Here is a 15,111-nt window from a genome sequence, read left to right as displayed (position 1 = left end):
AGACCAGGATTGTTGATAGGAAAGAAAAACTGAATGTCAGCATATACACGATAGAGTGATGAGAGATATATTAAAAAGTGTGGCAGATAGAGCAGATCACTGCAACATGCTGGAATTTAGTGTGTACCATTTTGAATGAGCATTACCCAATTTGATTTGGAAGGATCTTTCTGACAAATAAGATGTAAACCAGTCTAGTAAATTGCAGTCTGAGCAATAATAGTTTATGATCTAGAATGTTGAATGCGGCAGCAATGTCCAGAAGCATTAGTATATAGTTTATGCCCTGGTCAAAGCATGAATGAATGTATTGACATATGAGATTTACAATTTCTTGGTACTAAAGTGTTTTCGGAATCCAAATTGAAATTGGTCAGTCAGACTGTGATTGTCTAAGAATCTGTAAGTTCTAGCACAGTAGATTCAATTAGTTTAGCAATAAATGGGAGGATGTGATTGGATGGTAATTGATTAATAGGATAAGCTTTTTTTTTATTGGTCAGTTTAATTTTTTTTTTAATTTGGGAGGAAGGTGCCTGCTTGAAAGAGAAGTTATTTATTGAAGTGAGTAATTCAGAGATATCTTCTCTATTTTTAGTAAAGTAGTTGGACAAATATTATATGGGAATGGAGCACAGCTCATATTACGAATTATTTTGATAGTGCTAACTTTAATGTTTTTAAGTGTATTCCATGATTAAATGGGATGAATTAGCCATGCTTAATACCCGCCTGCCTCTCTGGAGAGTTAACTGCTTGGGAAAGCTAAGTGCTACTATAGACTGAGGGGCTCATGAGCCAGCATGTACACAGGAACTCCTGCTCATGCTCAGTAGTAAAACTTTACTGGGCTAGAGAGTTGGGTCCATTCGACGCTGTTGGATGATGTCACCCACGTGTCATGGTTAATTCATCCTGCTGTCTATGGAGAACCCCATTATGGTAAGCAAACTTGCTTTCTTTGAGGTGCAAAAAGTCTGTTTGTTGGTATTCTCATGGTGCAGGTACTATTGCCGAGTACCTTTTCCAGTTGAACTATACACATACATTTCCTTAATACAAATGTAGTGTCATAACAAAACAATATTCATATTCTCCTAGCCCACCAGTACATGATCTCCCCAACATCTAGCACTCCCCCTATCATATTCCCAGTCCCAGCCTTACCACACTGCACCCGCCAATCCGTCCTTAACTTTCTCCACATTGTTGTCCTTACCATTCTTAAACTCCCCCACCCTTACTCATTCTATCCTCTTACCACCAGCTCTGATGCTTGCAATTGGGAACAGCTGTGCAGAGGAACCAGCGAGAGGAAGAGGAGAATGGAAGTCCATTACCTGCTAAAAACTTGTGCTGCTAAAGAATCGTCAGTATAGAAGAAGCAGAAAAATAAAATGAAGAATCCAAAGCAGGCAAAAGGGAAGGGGTGAGAGACTGTTAGAGGCAGTAGTGTATTTTTTTCCCACTTTTATCCAATAAATATCAATTTTTTTACCATTGGGTGTGTGTTATCGTGTTTATCAGTTAAAACCTAAAAACAGAAGCCCTATCTATAAGCAGTAGAATAAATCTGGGTGAAGGGTGCATAAATCAAAACCCACAATGACTTGCTGTAAAAAAAATAAAAATAAAAATAGCCCACTGTGAAGGTTCCATAAAGGCCTCTTATTTCTTTCAAGTCTGTGTTGTTTGAGGTTGTATTTTTGGTGGCCACTTCAGCCTTCACAGTCTGTAAGTTTCAATTTTAGTGACAAATTCATCTTATAAATTTAATCATAATTAAGTGGTGTTAGATTTCCACCATAATTGTTCGTTCATTCTCATATTCTTCCTGCACGATACCATTGCATAAGGGAGAAGACTATTTCATACATTGGATTGCAGGAGAACTACCACCTCTCTGGAATAGACTAGAGCCCATAAAAAGTCCACAATGCTCTGTTTGTTCTTGATTCCAAACAGACCAGTCCTTTCAGTAACAAAAAATACTATTTCTAATTGAGTAGCAGATTGCCTTTGTCATTTTTATTCCCTTGTAGATTTGATGTTAGAAGGGCATAGTAAGGCCTATATTGTTTGCACTGTCTTTTCTACAGAGCTTCTATAGAGTAGAACTTGGCTCCCATCCCCTAAAGCTAATTTTTGTTCTCAGGGTTATCTTCCTGTCTTTGTTCTATGTTTTATGGGGAAAAAAAGGGTAAACAGAATAGAAAGTTTCTCTTTCACAAACATAAGCATTAAAAATGGATTTGAGGCCGCTTATACTTGAATTTTTAACCAAACTTAGGTCCCTAAGTTTTTGGTTCAATTTTCAAAGGACTGATTTAACTTTTTAACTTTCAGGTGACTAAACCCTTTGAAAACTGACCCCATTGTTTACATATTCTTGTCCATTGTCATTCAGCTTATCCTTCCCTTTTTTATTGGAAGACCACCCTTCCCTAGGTAGTCCATTAATATGGCTAATTATCTTCTCATTAGAGAAGAGATAATTGCTTATTTGTAATTGGTCTGTGGCAGCAGTACAATGAACCACACTACCTAGTTTCCTCACTGTTTGGAGGGAAGTCTCACGTCCTACAACTTAGTAGTTTAGTATATTATATAAAGTTAAGAGCAGCAGGAAAGCCATCTGCATGCTCAAAATCTTTCTGTGAAAGCTCTGAAAAATTTCTAAATGTAGATCATATGACCTATCATAGAAACACAGAAATGATGGCAGAAGAAGACCAATAGGCCCATCCAGTCTGCCCAGCAAGCTTTCAAACTTATTTTCTCATACTTATCTGTTACTCCGACCGCTGAGTTCAGGGCCCTTATTGGTAGCTTTTTGATTCTATTGATGCAGAGAGCAGTGTTGGAGCTATATTAAAGTAAAGTATAAGACTTAATGTTTGAGGGTAGTATCCGTCGTATCGAGCATGTTACCCTGATGTTTGTATGCTCATACTGCTCATATCAATGCCTTGTTAGATGTTGGCTGGACTGCCGCAATAAGCAAGGTACTCCCATGCTTATTTGTTTACCCAGACTGTGCTATCTTGTTGGTTGTTGCCTGAATGCAAATCCTCTTTTCCACATTTCCTCTTGCTGTTGTAGCATAGAGCAATGTTGGAGTCGCATTAACCATGTGAATGTTTATTGAATAAGGGTATTAATCACCAGGTAGTAGTCATCATTCCCGCAAGCCACCCCCATACCTCTTCTCTTCATTCCCATCCTCCAGGCTTTATGGATCCACAGTGCTTATCCCACGCCCCTTTGAAATCCTTCACAGTTTTGGTCTTCACCACTTCCTCCAGAAGGGCGTTCCAGGCATCCACCACCCTCTCCTTGAAGAAATACTTCCTGACATTAGTTCTGAGTCTTCCTCCCTGGAGTTTTAAATCGTGACCCCTGGTTCTGCTTATTTTTTTTTCCAATGGAAAAGGTTTGTTGTTGACTTTGGATCATTAAAACTTTTCAAGTATCTGAAGGTCTGTATCATATCACCCCTACTCCTCCTTTCTTCCAGGGTATACATATTTAGATTCTTCAATCTCTCCTCATAAGTCATTCGATGAAGACCATCCACCTTTTTGGTCGCCCTTCTCTGGACTGCCTCCATCCTGTCTCTGTCCCTTCAGAGATACGGCCTCAAGAACTGAGCACAGTATGCCAGGTGAGGCCTCACCAAGGACCTGTACAAGGGGATAATCACTTCCCTTTTCTTACTCGATATTCCTCTCTCTATGCAGCCCAGCATTCTTCTGGCTTTAGCTATCGCCTTGCCACATTGTTTCGCTGACTTCAGATCATTAGACACTATCACCCGAAGGTCTCTTTCCTGCTCCGTGCACATCAGCCCTTCACCCCCCATCGAATACATTTCTTTTGGATTTCCACACCCCACATGCATGACTCTGCACTTCTTGGCATTGAATCTCAGCTGCCATAACTTCGACCAGTCTTCCAGCTTCCTTAAATCCTTTCTCATTCTCTCCACTCCTTCCACGTGTCCATTCTGTTGCAGATCTTAGTATCATTCGCAAATAGACAAACCTTACCTTCTATCCCGTCCACGATGTCGCTCACAAAGATATTGAACAGGACCTGTCCCAACATCGATCCTTGTGGCACATTGCTCTTCACCACTCTCTCTTTAGAGTAAGTTCCATTTACCATCACACATTATTGTCTTCTGTCCTTCAACCAGTTTGCTATTCAGGCCACCACCTTGGCACTCACACCTAAGCTTCTCGTTTTATTCACAAGCCTCCTGTGCAGGACCGTATCAAAAGCTACATGGATAGAGAATGAGCATTCTCTGGTAATGTGAGATGGGCAGAGCGGGTCAAGGGATATCTAGGAGCTGCTGACTGATGAGTGTGGTTCATTGTACTACTGTGTTCATTGTACTGCTGTGGTTGGTTCCTCAAGTAAAATCAGTTATCAGGTCATTCTTCAAACTTAAGCTTTTGCACCATTTGAAATCCCTTTTGGATCCCAACAATTTTTGAACTGTTTTCCAGTCGCTACTCTTTTCTGGTCTTGATTACTGCAATTCCCTGTATGCTGACCTGCATAATACACTGTTCGACCTCTTAAAATAATTCAAAACTCTAACGCCTGTCTCTTGAAAGGTACCCCTATCAGAGAATATATTACTCTAGTCCTTCATTCATTACACTGGCTACCCATTTCCCAACTCATTCAATTCAAAATAGCTGTTATAATTCATAATCTCTTGCACAATATTTCCTCACCATGGATCACATCCATGCTGCAAATTCATACACTGTCCTGTCTCCTACAATCATCTAGTCAGCAGCTCCTAGATATCCCTTGACCCGCTCGGCCCATCTCACATTACCAGAGAACACTCATTCTCTATCCACGGTCCCGCCCTGTAGAACTCTTTGGCCCTCAGTATCAACCTAGCTCGTTGGTAAAATATTTTTAAAAACTATTAAAAACGTACTTGTTTAAAGTATTCCCTGTTTCTGCATAGACCCCTTTTATTCTCAGTAAATTATTAGCAGATTATCGGTTTTCTCTGTCAAGCATCTCTTACCCCTGTAGCTTGTATTGTTTTGTCCTATTTAAACTGTTTATTGTTTTAAATGAAGTATGTACATTTTATTGTACCCAGCTCCAAAATATTTTGGAAGGCCGGGCTAGAAATTCATTTTAAATAAACTGACATGAAATTAACTTTTACCTAAAGTGTATTCAATTTACCTACAGTGATCTCCATGTATTTGAAGGGTGTATGGTACCACTAGAAGATTCTTAAAATGTGTACTTTGTGTATAAGACAGTTATTGCTTTAGTTTCATGTTTGACAGTTTGTACAATAGTTGGATATGTTTGTAATTTCTCCTGTTTGTGGCTTGTGTGCAAGAAGTCAAACACTTCTGCTACTGTTTTCTTTATTGCTAGTAGATGTATGCAGTATTATACAGGTAGACACGAGACAGCCTCTGCTCCAGAGACCTTAGTCTAGTAAAGACAAATAGCTTTAGGAAATGGAATTATTACCAGAAATATAGTTAAAATCAACAAGACGATAATCAGGAAGAGATTTAAAAGCAACCTCAAAAGGTAAATCGTGGTGACCAGTCATCACATTGAAAGCTACTCTTGATACACGCATGGAGATTAAGGAAATAGTTTTTTGGGGTGGTTGTTTTTTTGTCAAATCAGTGTTTCATGGCACGGGTGTGCTGGGATCATGGATGTCCCATGTTGGATCAGAAAACTGCATATATGTTCCTAGGGCCTACCCTTAACACCACAAGGTATTTGTGTGTTAATGAGAAGGAAACTTTGTTTCTACCATATATTTATTATTTATTTATTTGAAATCTTTTCTATACCATCGCTAAGTTATACACCATCGCAACGGTTTACATGTAGGCACAAATTTAATGTAGGTAAAAGTGTACTATAGTACATTCTAACAGGTGCCATCAAAGGTTCGGTTACAATATATCATTAGACAAAATAATTTTTAGAGAAGTGTGTCATGACCGAGTGTACTGAAAGTACTTTTACGGGTAATTTATCATACATAGTGTTATCAATATGCTAGTTGTGATGTGGGGTTCATAGACTACTCTACCGTATCGTCTTAAGTACTGTGTACATATAGTGCATATGGCACTATAAATTCACAACTTCAGAGGAGCACTAAAATAGTCTTTCAAATCAATCATGTTGCAGTACTGCCTTCATTTTATTTTATTTTTTTTATTTTAAATCAGTAGTTAAGACAGTAGTTCTCAACGTTTCATGAATGCTCTATCCCTTTACAAGAGTTTGTCTTGTGTACTCTTAAATGCTAAAACGTCAACATTTGCAGCAAATACTATATTTAATTTTCTTGTATTTGGTCTGTTTTTCAATTGATATTTGATTGCTAAGAGAGACACTGTCTTTACCACACCCCACCCTTACCCCTTTTGGCCGCCCCACCCAAGATACTGATGCTTGTGAATTCAAATTGAATCTAGCAGGGAGTGACAACAGAGTGGTGGAGCTGACTGTCCTGAGGAAGCTAGAGGACACATTTATAGGCCAATGCAATATTAGCTCACGTAAAACGGATACTCATGATTGAGCACCTGCTCTCCTAACACACACCCAGCCACCTCTCCTGGGTACGGGACGCATTATTTAAATGAGGGGTCGCACTAAAAGGACACGCTCGGGATAAATTGTGCGTCCATGGCATCAGGCGCCCAAGAAAAGTGGCTGTGCCCTGGTTTTAGGAAAACAGATGCTCGATTAATGGGTGTCAGTTTTCCCAACCTGACCGCCAACAAGATTATGTTTTTCATGCTGCTTCCTGTAGTTTCTCCTACTTAATATCAGGACAATACTAAGTAGGAAGAACCACAGAAAAGTAGTATTTTGGGCTTTTTTTATGGGGGGTTTTCAGATGGCTCAGAGTATGTAAAGACTTAATGCCAGCCTTGCATGTGATGAGCTCTTTAGCTACGCGCTGGTTTGGACACACATTTTGGACACGCTCATCCCCTTGTTGCATCAGGTGTTAGCCTATCATGTCCAAAACACGTGTCCAAGAGCTCGTTAGCCTGTGCGCTAGGCTCAGCACACAATTTAGCATCGGCCTGTTACTGTGGTAGTTTCTCTTTCTGACAAATTGGCCCCAGTTTGAAGCTGGGGGAAGGGAATTGCAGACGAGAGCCATATTTAAGCAATTTAGCACCTGAGTCAGGCAAGCGTATTTGCACCCCTGTTCTTTACTTCTATCCCCCTCCACTTTCATCTCCAGTTCTCTTACCCTCTTTCCATTTTATCCCCACAAACTAGATGGTGAGAAGGATAGTGTCACATTTCCTTACTTTTCATCTCTTGCTGACCCATGCTAGCACTTCAGTCATTATTCTGTTCCCAAGGAGCTTTGTGTCCTGGTCGGCTACACCTCTCGCCCACCCCTAGTTATGGACCTATGCCAAATAGCCCAAGTTTACTTTGTTACTTCAGGGAGGCGGGCAAAGGACTATTACGGCTGGGCACTGCCCTACCTCCTCACTTTTCCCCGTATCATAAAAATGTGCTAAAAGATGGTGTATTTTGGGAATAGACACTATATGCTGACAATAGTGCTAACTAGTACAGCAGTGCTATTTGTCATTACTTACAAATGTTCTTCATCTCACACTTGCTGATTCTTACTCCCACATGCCTAAGTCTTCAGCTCTCTCTATGCCCCCCAGCTCCCAGCCCTCCAACTCTTACTCTAGCTCCCAGTCCTCACCAACACACATACCAGAGTTCTGTTTGGCTATCCTCACGTCCCAGCTTTCCATTTCCTGTCTCTGTATTTCCCATCTGGCCCACTGCCCTGCTCTTGTTCTTTCTCTCCACCTGTCAACTTTCTGTTACTCTTGTTCTCTCCAATTTCCAGCCCTCGTCTTTCTTCTTAACTCTTATGAACTCACCATGCCTATCTTATAATCTTGCGTTCTCTCCCATGACTGCTGACGAGTAGAAGCAAAGAAACCAACACAAGTATAGAAGTAATGGGACTTAGTAGGCAGCATTGGGGGGAGGCAGTGAAAATATTGTGCTTTCTGTTACTATGTCTTTCCTCTTCCTCCTACCCTTGTGCAGGCTTTATTTCTAAACAGGAAGCCCTTGCAAAACCTGCCTACAGGGTGAAATTATTCTATGCACGAATCAAGAGTGGTTTGGGGTTGACTATCTGATGATCTCAAGGTAGCCAAATTGATAAGACAACAGCAAAAGCCAGAATGATGTTTGGATGTATATGAAAATATTCAGAAAAAAGGTGGTAATATTGCCCCTGCATAAATCCCTAGGGAGACCTCATTTGGAATATTGTGTACAATTCTGGAGATTGAACCTTCAAAAGGATGTAAACAGGATGTAGTCTGTCCAGAAAGGTGGTTATTAAAATTGACAGCGGTCTTCATTGTAAAGCATTTAGGAACAGACTTAAAGATCTAAACATGTATGCCCTAGAAGAAAGGCGGGATAGAAGATATATGATAGACATTTAAATACTTCATAGGTATCAGTTCACTGGAGGGCGAGCCTCTTTGAATGGAAAGGAAACTGCAATGAAGTCATGGGATGATGAAAAAGGATAGACAGGTGTAACTAAGAAAGTATTTCTTTACAGAAAGTATGGTGGATGGATGGATAAAACAGCTTCCCAGTAGAGGCTGTGGAGTCATGGCTGGTATTTGAATTAGGAAGCATGGGACAAGCACGGGATCTCTGAGGGAGCGCTAGGAATTTTAGCGCTGTATAAAAAAAAGAAATTGTCTGGATGGCCAGGCTAGATAGGTTCTGTGGTCTTTTTTTTCCTTCTGTTATGTTTCTATGCAGTAAAAAAAATGGGAAGAGGAGATTTACTGTAGCTGTGGTGACAGAAAATGGTGCTTTCAGTGGCCCCTGCGATGCCTGCTTTCTCTGCCTCTCATAATTTTTTCATGCTCGTGGTGTTAGTTTTGCCTTCTCTTTAGCTACCCCAAGACCGGGAGATGCAAAAAGTGATCCAGCAGGTGGGAGAGTGTGCAGATTATTACTCTGTCTAATCCATTGCTAGCACTAAAGTTGATTCTTCCTGTGACAGTGGCAGGCAATTCTCTTATGTAGGTTGGGCTCCTCTTTTTTTTGTATGGTAACAGCGGTCTGGCTGTGTATACCCTGACAGGCTTCCAGGTACCCCCGGGGGTACATGCATCCTCTGGTTGAGAACCACTGGTCAAGGACACTTGGAAGTATGAGAATCCACTTTTGTAGGAATGTGTTTGACTTCAGCATATACTTGTTTACATAGTTATAAAGTGCATCATTTACATTATTCTTTTAAGGCTGCTACACAATTTCTAACTTGGCTTTTTGCACATTGAAAAATGTTGAGATATTATATAGCATCTGTATTTTACAATAACCATTGTATCATTTTTTTCTTAGAATGTAAGTCAGTTGTCTCCTGATGGTCCTTTACCTCAGCTTCCTTTACCTTACATTAACTGTTCTTCAACACGTGTTTTCTTTGGACATGACAGACGACCAGCTGAAGGTGAGTGATTTTTTTTTTCTTGACATTCTTTTATGTGTCAAAAAAATATACTGATGAGGTTGAACACTAAGTATAATGCTAACATGTATATTACACTTGGTGAACATCTTCCAAGGGATAGCTGTGTTAGTCTGTTGTAGCAAAAATAAAGGCAAGCTTGCCCAGCAAGCTTATGCCAGTATCTGCTGCACTGTGCAGGTTACCCTCATGCTTATCAGTTTCCCAGACCATAAAAGTCAGGGCCTTCGGATGCTGTCCGAATCCCGTTTTCCCTAACCCCTGCCGTGGAAGCAGAGAGCAAGGATGGAGCAGCATCAAAAGTATCAGGCTTAACGATTAAGAGTAGTAAAAGCCACATCAGCAAGTTATCCCCATGTTTGTTTGTTCTTCAAACCGTAGAAGTTGGGGCCCTCGTTTGTTGCTGTCTGAATCCAATTCCTCTTTTCCTGCTCTTGTTGAAGCAGAGAGCAATGATGGAGTTGCTTTAAGCCTTGATACTGTATTTTGTTAAGGGTAGCAACTGTCACACCAGCAAGTTACTGACCTCTCTTCAGTTAGTAGTGAATGCTGGGGCTTGCCTACTGTCTAACCAGAGATTGCACGATCATATCTCTCAAGTTCTTTTTAATTTACACTGGTTACCCATTAAATGGGAATTCACCATAAAATCTTGCCTGTAACACACAATATTATTCATAACAAAATCTATTGTTATCGGCCACCTTTCATCTTTACATTCCATCACGAAACCTTAGATCAAAAAATCAACTCTTTTTACAGGTTCCTTCCCCAAAATCTACCAGACTGGTCGTGATCTGTGAGCGTGCTTTTACCATTGCAGGCCCAATTCTATGAAAAGCAATGCCACAAAATCTCACTTTTAAGTAATAAAAAGGATTTTAAAAAAGGATTAAAACAACTTTTTAAGCAAGCATTTCCAGACTTATGAGACATAATCCTTCCAGCTTTTATTCATTTTTATTTTCTTGCTACTAATTTTACTTTGTCTATTTTAAGTTACTTAATTTTATAAATACTTTTATTTTTATCTTTATTGCTTTTTTCTTCTGTTTGTATTTTATGAATGTACTGTTGCATCCCGCCCTGAACGTTGGAAATAGTCTTTCACTGCCCATCACATACAGCTTTTTTGGATTGCCGCACCCCAGATGCATAACTCTTCACTTCTTGACATTGAATCCCAGCTGCCAAATCTTCAACCACTCTTCAAGCTTTCTTAAATCACTTTTCATTCTCTTTACTCCCTCAGGTGTGTCTGTTGCAGATCTTAGTATCTGCAAATAAACTTTACCTTCTATCCCTTCCGCCACGTTGTTCACAAAAATATTGAACAGAACCGGTCCTAAAATCAAATCCCTGTGACACTCCACTTTACACTGTTCTTTCTTCAGAGTGTTAGAGTTGAAACATAGGACAGTACAAACAAGATAGGGAAGCATAGCAGGTGCTACACCAGCAGGCCAGACAGCATATAAAAAGGCATTTGTAGCCACACACACTAGACTCAATAATGGACTTTGATAGACATGTTCAAAGAAATGCCCATAGGTTAGATCTCTTCCACTATTCAGAGCTGATCCCTTGGGCCCCCATAGCTCTCTGGGTTCTTCCAGAACTATTGAGCCCACTTGCTCTTTCTTACTTAGCCAGCCAGAAGCCCTCTAGTAGACTGCCTCACTACAATCGCTGGACAAGCAGTAAGCACCTCACAGGGTCTGGGTTCATCTGAAAAACATCCCAATGAGAAGAAACAAATTTGTGACCTACATATAGGAACTATACTCGACTTAGTGCTCACTAATGGAGATAATGTCTCTGATGTCAAGGTGGGCGCCCACCTCAGCACCAGTGATCATCAAACGGTATGGTTTAATATCACTAAAAGAATATGGAAAAGAAGCACAAAGACCAGAGTTTTACAGTTCAAAAACACGGACTTTGAGGAAATGGGGAAGTACCTAGAGGAAGAACTAAATGGATGGGAGAATGAGAGAGATGTGGATCAGCAGTGGACCAATCTAAAAGGAGCAATCACCAAGGCAACTGCTCTATATATTAGAAATGTAAAGAAAAGCAAAAGAAAAATGAAACCTATCTGGTTCTCAAAGGAGGTGGCTGACAAAATTAAAGCTAAAAGAACAGCATTCAAGAAATATAAAAGATCCCAAAGGGAGGAGCACAAAGAAGAATATTTGATTCAACTGAGGGAGACGAAGAAATTAATCAAGTTGGCAAAAAGTCAAGCGCAAAAGAGGATTGCCAAGGAGATAAAAAATGGTGACAAAACATTTTTCAGATACATCAGCGAAAAGAGGAAAGTCCAAAGTGGTATAGTGAAATTGAAAAGTGAAAACGATCAATGTGTGGAGAGACGAAGAAATGGCAGAAATATTAAACGAATACTTCAGCTGTGTGTTCACTAAAGAAGACCCTGGAGAAGGACCATCTCTACACAACAAGAAACTGAAGGGAAGTGGAATAGATGAAAATCCTTTTACAGTAGAAAATGTATGGGAAGAGCTAAAGAATCTGAAAGTGGACAAAGCCATGGGGCCTGATGGGATTCATCCAAGGATACTGAGGGAGCTCAGAGATGTGCTGGCGGGTCCGCTGTGCGACCTGTTCAATAGATCCCTAGAACGGGAGTGGTGCCGAGTGATTGGAGAAGAGCGGTGGTGGTCCCGCTTCACAAGAGTGGGAACAGAGAGGAGGCTGGTAACTACAGACCGGTTAGCCTCACTTCGGTGGTGGGAAAAGTAATGGAGTCACTGTTGAAAGAGAGAATAGTGAACTATCTACAGTTCGGAGAATTGATGGACCAGAAGCAGCATGGATTCACCAGAGGAAGATCCTGTCAGACAAATCTGATTGACTTTTTTGACTGGGTAACCAAGGAATTGGATCGAGGAAGAGCGCTCGATGACATCTACTTGGATTTCAGCAAAGCTTTTGATACGGTTCCGCACAGGAGACTGGTGAATAAAACGAGAAGCTTAGGAGTGAGTGCCAAGGTGGTGACCTGGATTGAAAACTGGTTGACGGACAGAAGACAATGCGTGATGGTAAACGGAACTTTCTCTGAAGAGAAAGCGGTTTTAAGTGGTGTACTGCAAGGATCGGTGTTGGGACCGGTCCTGTTCAATATCTTTGTGAGCGACATTGCGGACGGGATAGAAGGTAAGGTTTGTCTTTTTGCGGATGACGCTAAGATCTGCAACAGAGTGGACACGCCGGAAGGAGTGGAGAGAATGAGACGGGATTTAAGGAAACTGGAAGAGTGGTCGAAGATATGGCAGCTGAGATTCAATGCCAAGAAGTGCAAAGTCATGCATATGGGGAGTGGGAATCCGAATGAACTGTATTCGATGGGGGGGAGGGGGAAGGCTGATGTGCACGGAGCAGGAGAGAGACCTTGGGGTGATAGTGTCTAATGATATGAAGTCTGCGAAACAATGCGACAAGGCGATAGCAAAAGCCAGAAGAATGCTGGGATGCATAGAGTGAGGAATATCGAGTAAGAAAAGGGAAGTGATTATCCCCTTGTACAGATCCTTGGTGAGGCTTCACCTGGAGTACTGTGTTCAGTTCTGGAGACCGTATCTACAAAGAGACAAGGACAAGATGGAAGCGGTACAGAGAAGGGCGACCAGGAAGGTGGAGGGTCTTCATCGGATGACATACGAGGAGAGATTGAAGAATCTAAATATGTACTCCCTGGAGGAAAGGAGGAGCAGGGGTGATATGATTCAGACTTTCAGATACTTGAAAAACTTTAATGATCCAAAGACAACGACAAACCTTTTCCGTCGGAAAAAAATCAGCAGAACCAGAGGGCACGAGCTGAGGCTCCAGGGAGGAAGACTAAGAACCAATGTCAGGAAGTATTTCTTCACGGAAAGGGTGGTGGATGCCTGGAATGCCCTTCCCGAGGAAGTGGTGAAGTCTAAAACTGTGAACGACTTCAAAGTGGCGTGGGATAAACACTGTGGATCCATCAAGTCTAGAGGGCGTGAATAAAGTGGAGGCAGCAAAACACTGCACGGAGCGGCAGTAGCCACAGAGGCATTCACGGAGCGGGATGCCAGTGGCCAGTAGTTAGTGTTCCACCTTCACGGAGCGGAAGGATGGAGGGCTGCTATCTCCAAAAAAAACAAAAATAATAAAAAAACAAAAAAAATAAAAACAGGGGTGGGTAAGAGTATGGAGTAAGGGTGTGGCCTGCTTGTTACAGTGGTTGCTACCCCTAATTGAGCTGGATGTCACTTGGATGCAGATACAGCACTGCTCTCTAAGTTGGTGGTGGGGTGGAGAGGAATTAGGGCTGGAGGGTACTGGAAGCCAATAGTAACAGGTGGGAGAGAAAAAGGGGGAAAAAAAAGGATAAAGTGCGTAGCTTGCTGGGCAGACTGGATGGGCCGTTTGGTCTTCTTCTGCCGTCATTTCTGTTTCTATGTTACATTCACCAGGTGCAAATAAAATTATTAGTTTAGAGAAAAGTCTAGTTCTGGGAGAAAACATTGGACCTGTCATCAACAGTGTGAACAGACCCTATACTCCTTCCTCAGAAAGAGTTGACAGCAGCTACCACTGGTACAGAACACAGATAGACCGTCACCAAATAAGACTAAAAAGACCATAAAGTATAAATAGGTGCAGACAAAAACTGAACTGGAAACCTCTACAAGCCAGACCCTGTATGTGGTGCAATAATGCAAAAACAGAAGCATCACCATTCCTCAAACTGAAGAAATATAAATCAATCATATTAGTAAACCGTAAGAATAATAAAAAGAACATTTCCAAACAGAACACCTAATAACTATGAAGAATAAAAATAAAACTGAAAACATTTCCCAAAAATCAATTAAGTATTTCAAAACAGACATACCAAACCATGCTCAGTACTTATTACTAATTAGGATAAAAAATTTCCCACTCTCCATACCCTGGTATCTTTTTATTTCCCATCACCCTGAAATTGTCCTGGATTAGTGGAGGGAGAAGGGGATCGGGAGGAGGGAACACAGACATTAATATCTGCGAGAAGAGAGGTTATTGATATCATTGGTAAGAACTTACACAAGAAATAATCAGTAATGACTCTTCGGTGAACCTCAGAGCCTCTCCATGTGGTGTCTAGTATCAGCAGTGTTAAATTTTTTATGATTTTCACTATGGGGCGGATTTTCAGAGCCCTGCTCGCGTAAATCCGCCCAAAACCGGGCGGATTTACGCGAGCAGGGCCCTGCGCGCCGGGAAGCCTATTTTACATAGGCCTCCCGGCGCGCGCAGAGCCCCGGGACTCGCGTAAGTCCCGGGGTTCTCGGAGGGGGGCGTGTCGGGGGCGGGCCCGGTCGTCGCGGCGTTTCGGGGGCGTGTCGGCAGCATTTTGGGGGCGGGTACGGGGGCGTGGCTACGCCCTCCGTAACCGCCCCCAGGTCGCGGCCCTGCGCGCAGGAGTCCCGCTCGCGCGCGGGGATTTACGCCTCCCTCTGGGAGGCGTAAATCCCCCGACAAAGGTAGGA

General features: G+C 41.7%; 1 protein-coding gene across 4 annotated transcripts in view; it reads left to right on the top strand.

The window, feature by feature from the left end:
• TRAPPC8 (trafficking protein particle complex 8) overlaps nt 1–15,111 on the top strand; it is a 431,358-nt gene that overhangs the window by 193,250 nt on the left and 222,997 nt on the right. For all 4 annotated transcript variants that reach the window (XM_029591182.1, XM_029591181.1, XM_029591183.1 and 1 more), the window contains one exon: nt 9,457–9,565. In XM_029591182.1, the coding sequence (XP_029447042.1) occupies nt 9,457–9,565 (109 nt within the window). The remainder of the gene's footprint in view (nt 1–9,456; nt 9,566–15,111) is intronic.

This window comes from Rhinatrema bivittatum, chromosome 2 (genome assembly GCF_901001135.1).
Source record: "Rhinatrema bivittatum chromosome 2, aRhiBiv1.1, whole genome shotgun sequence".
In the NCBI taxonomy this organism is placed as follows: Eukaryota; Metazoa; Chordata; class Amphibia; order Gymnophiona; family Rhinatrematidae; genus Rhinatrema; species Rhinatrema bivittatum.
Note: the sequence above shows the minus strand (reverse complement) of the source record. Positions and strands in the feature narration are given on the sequence as shown.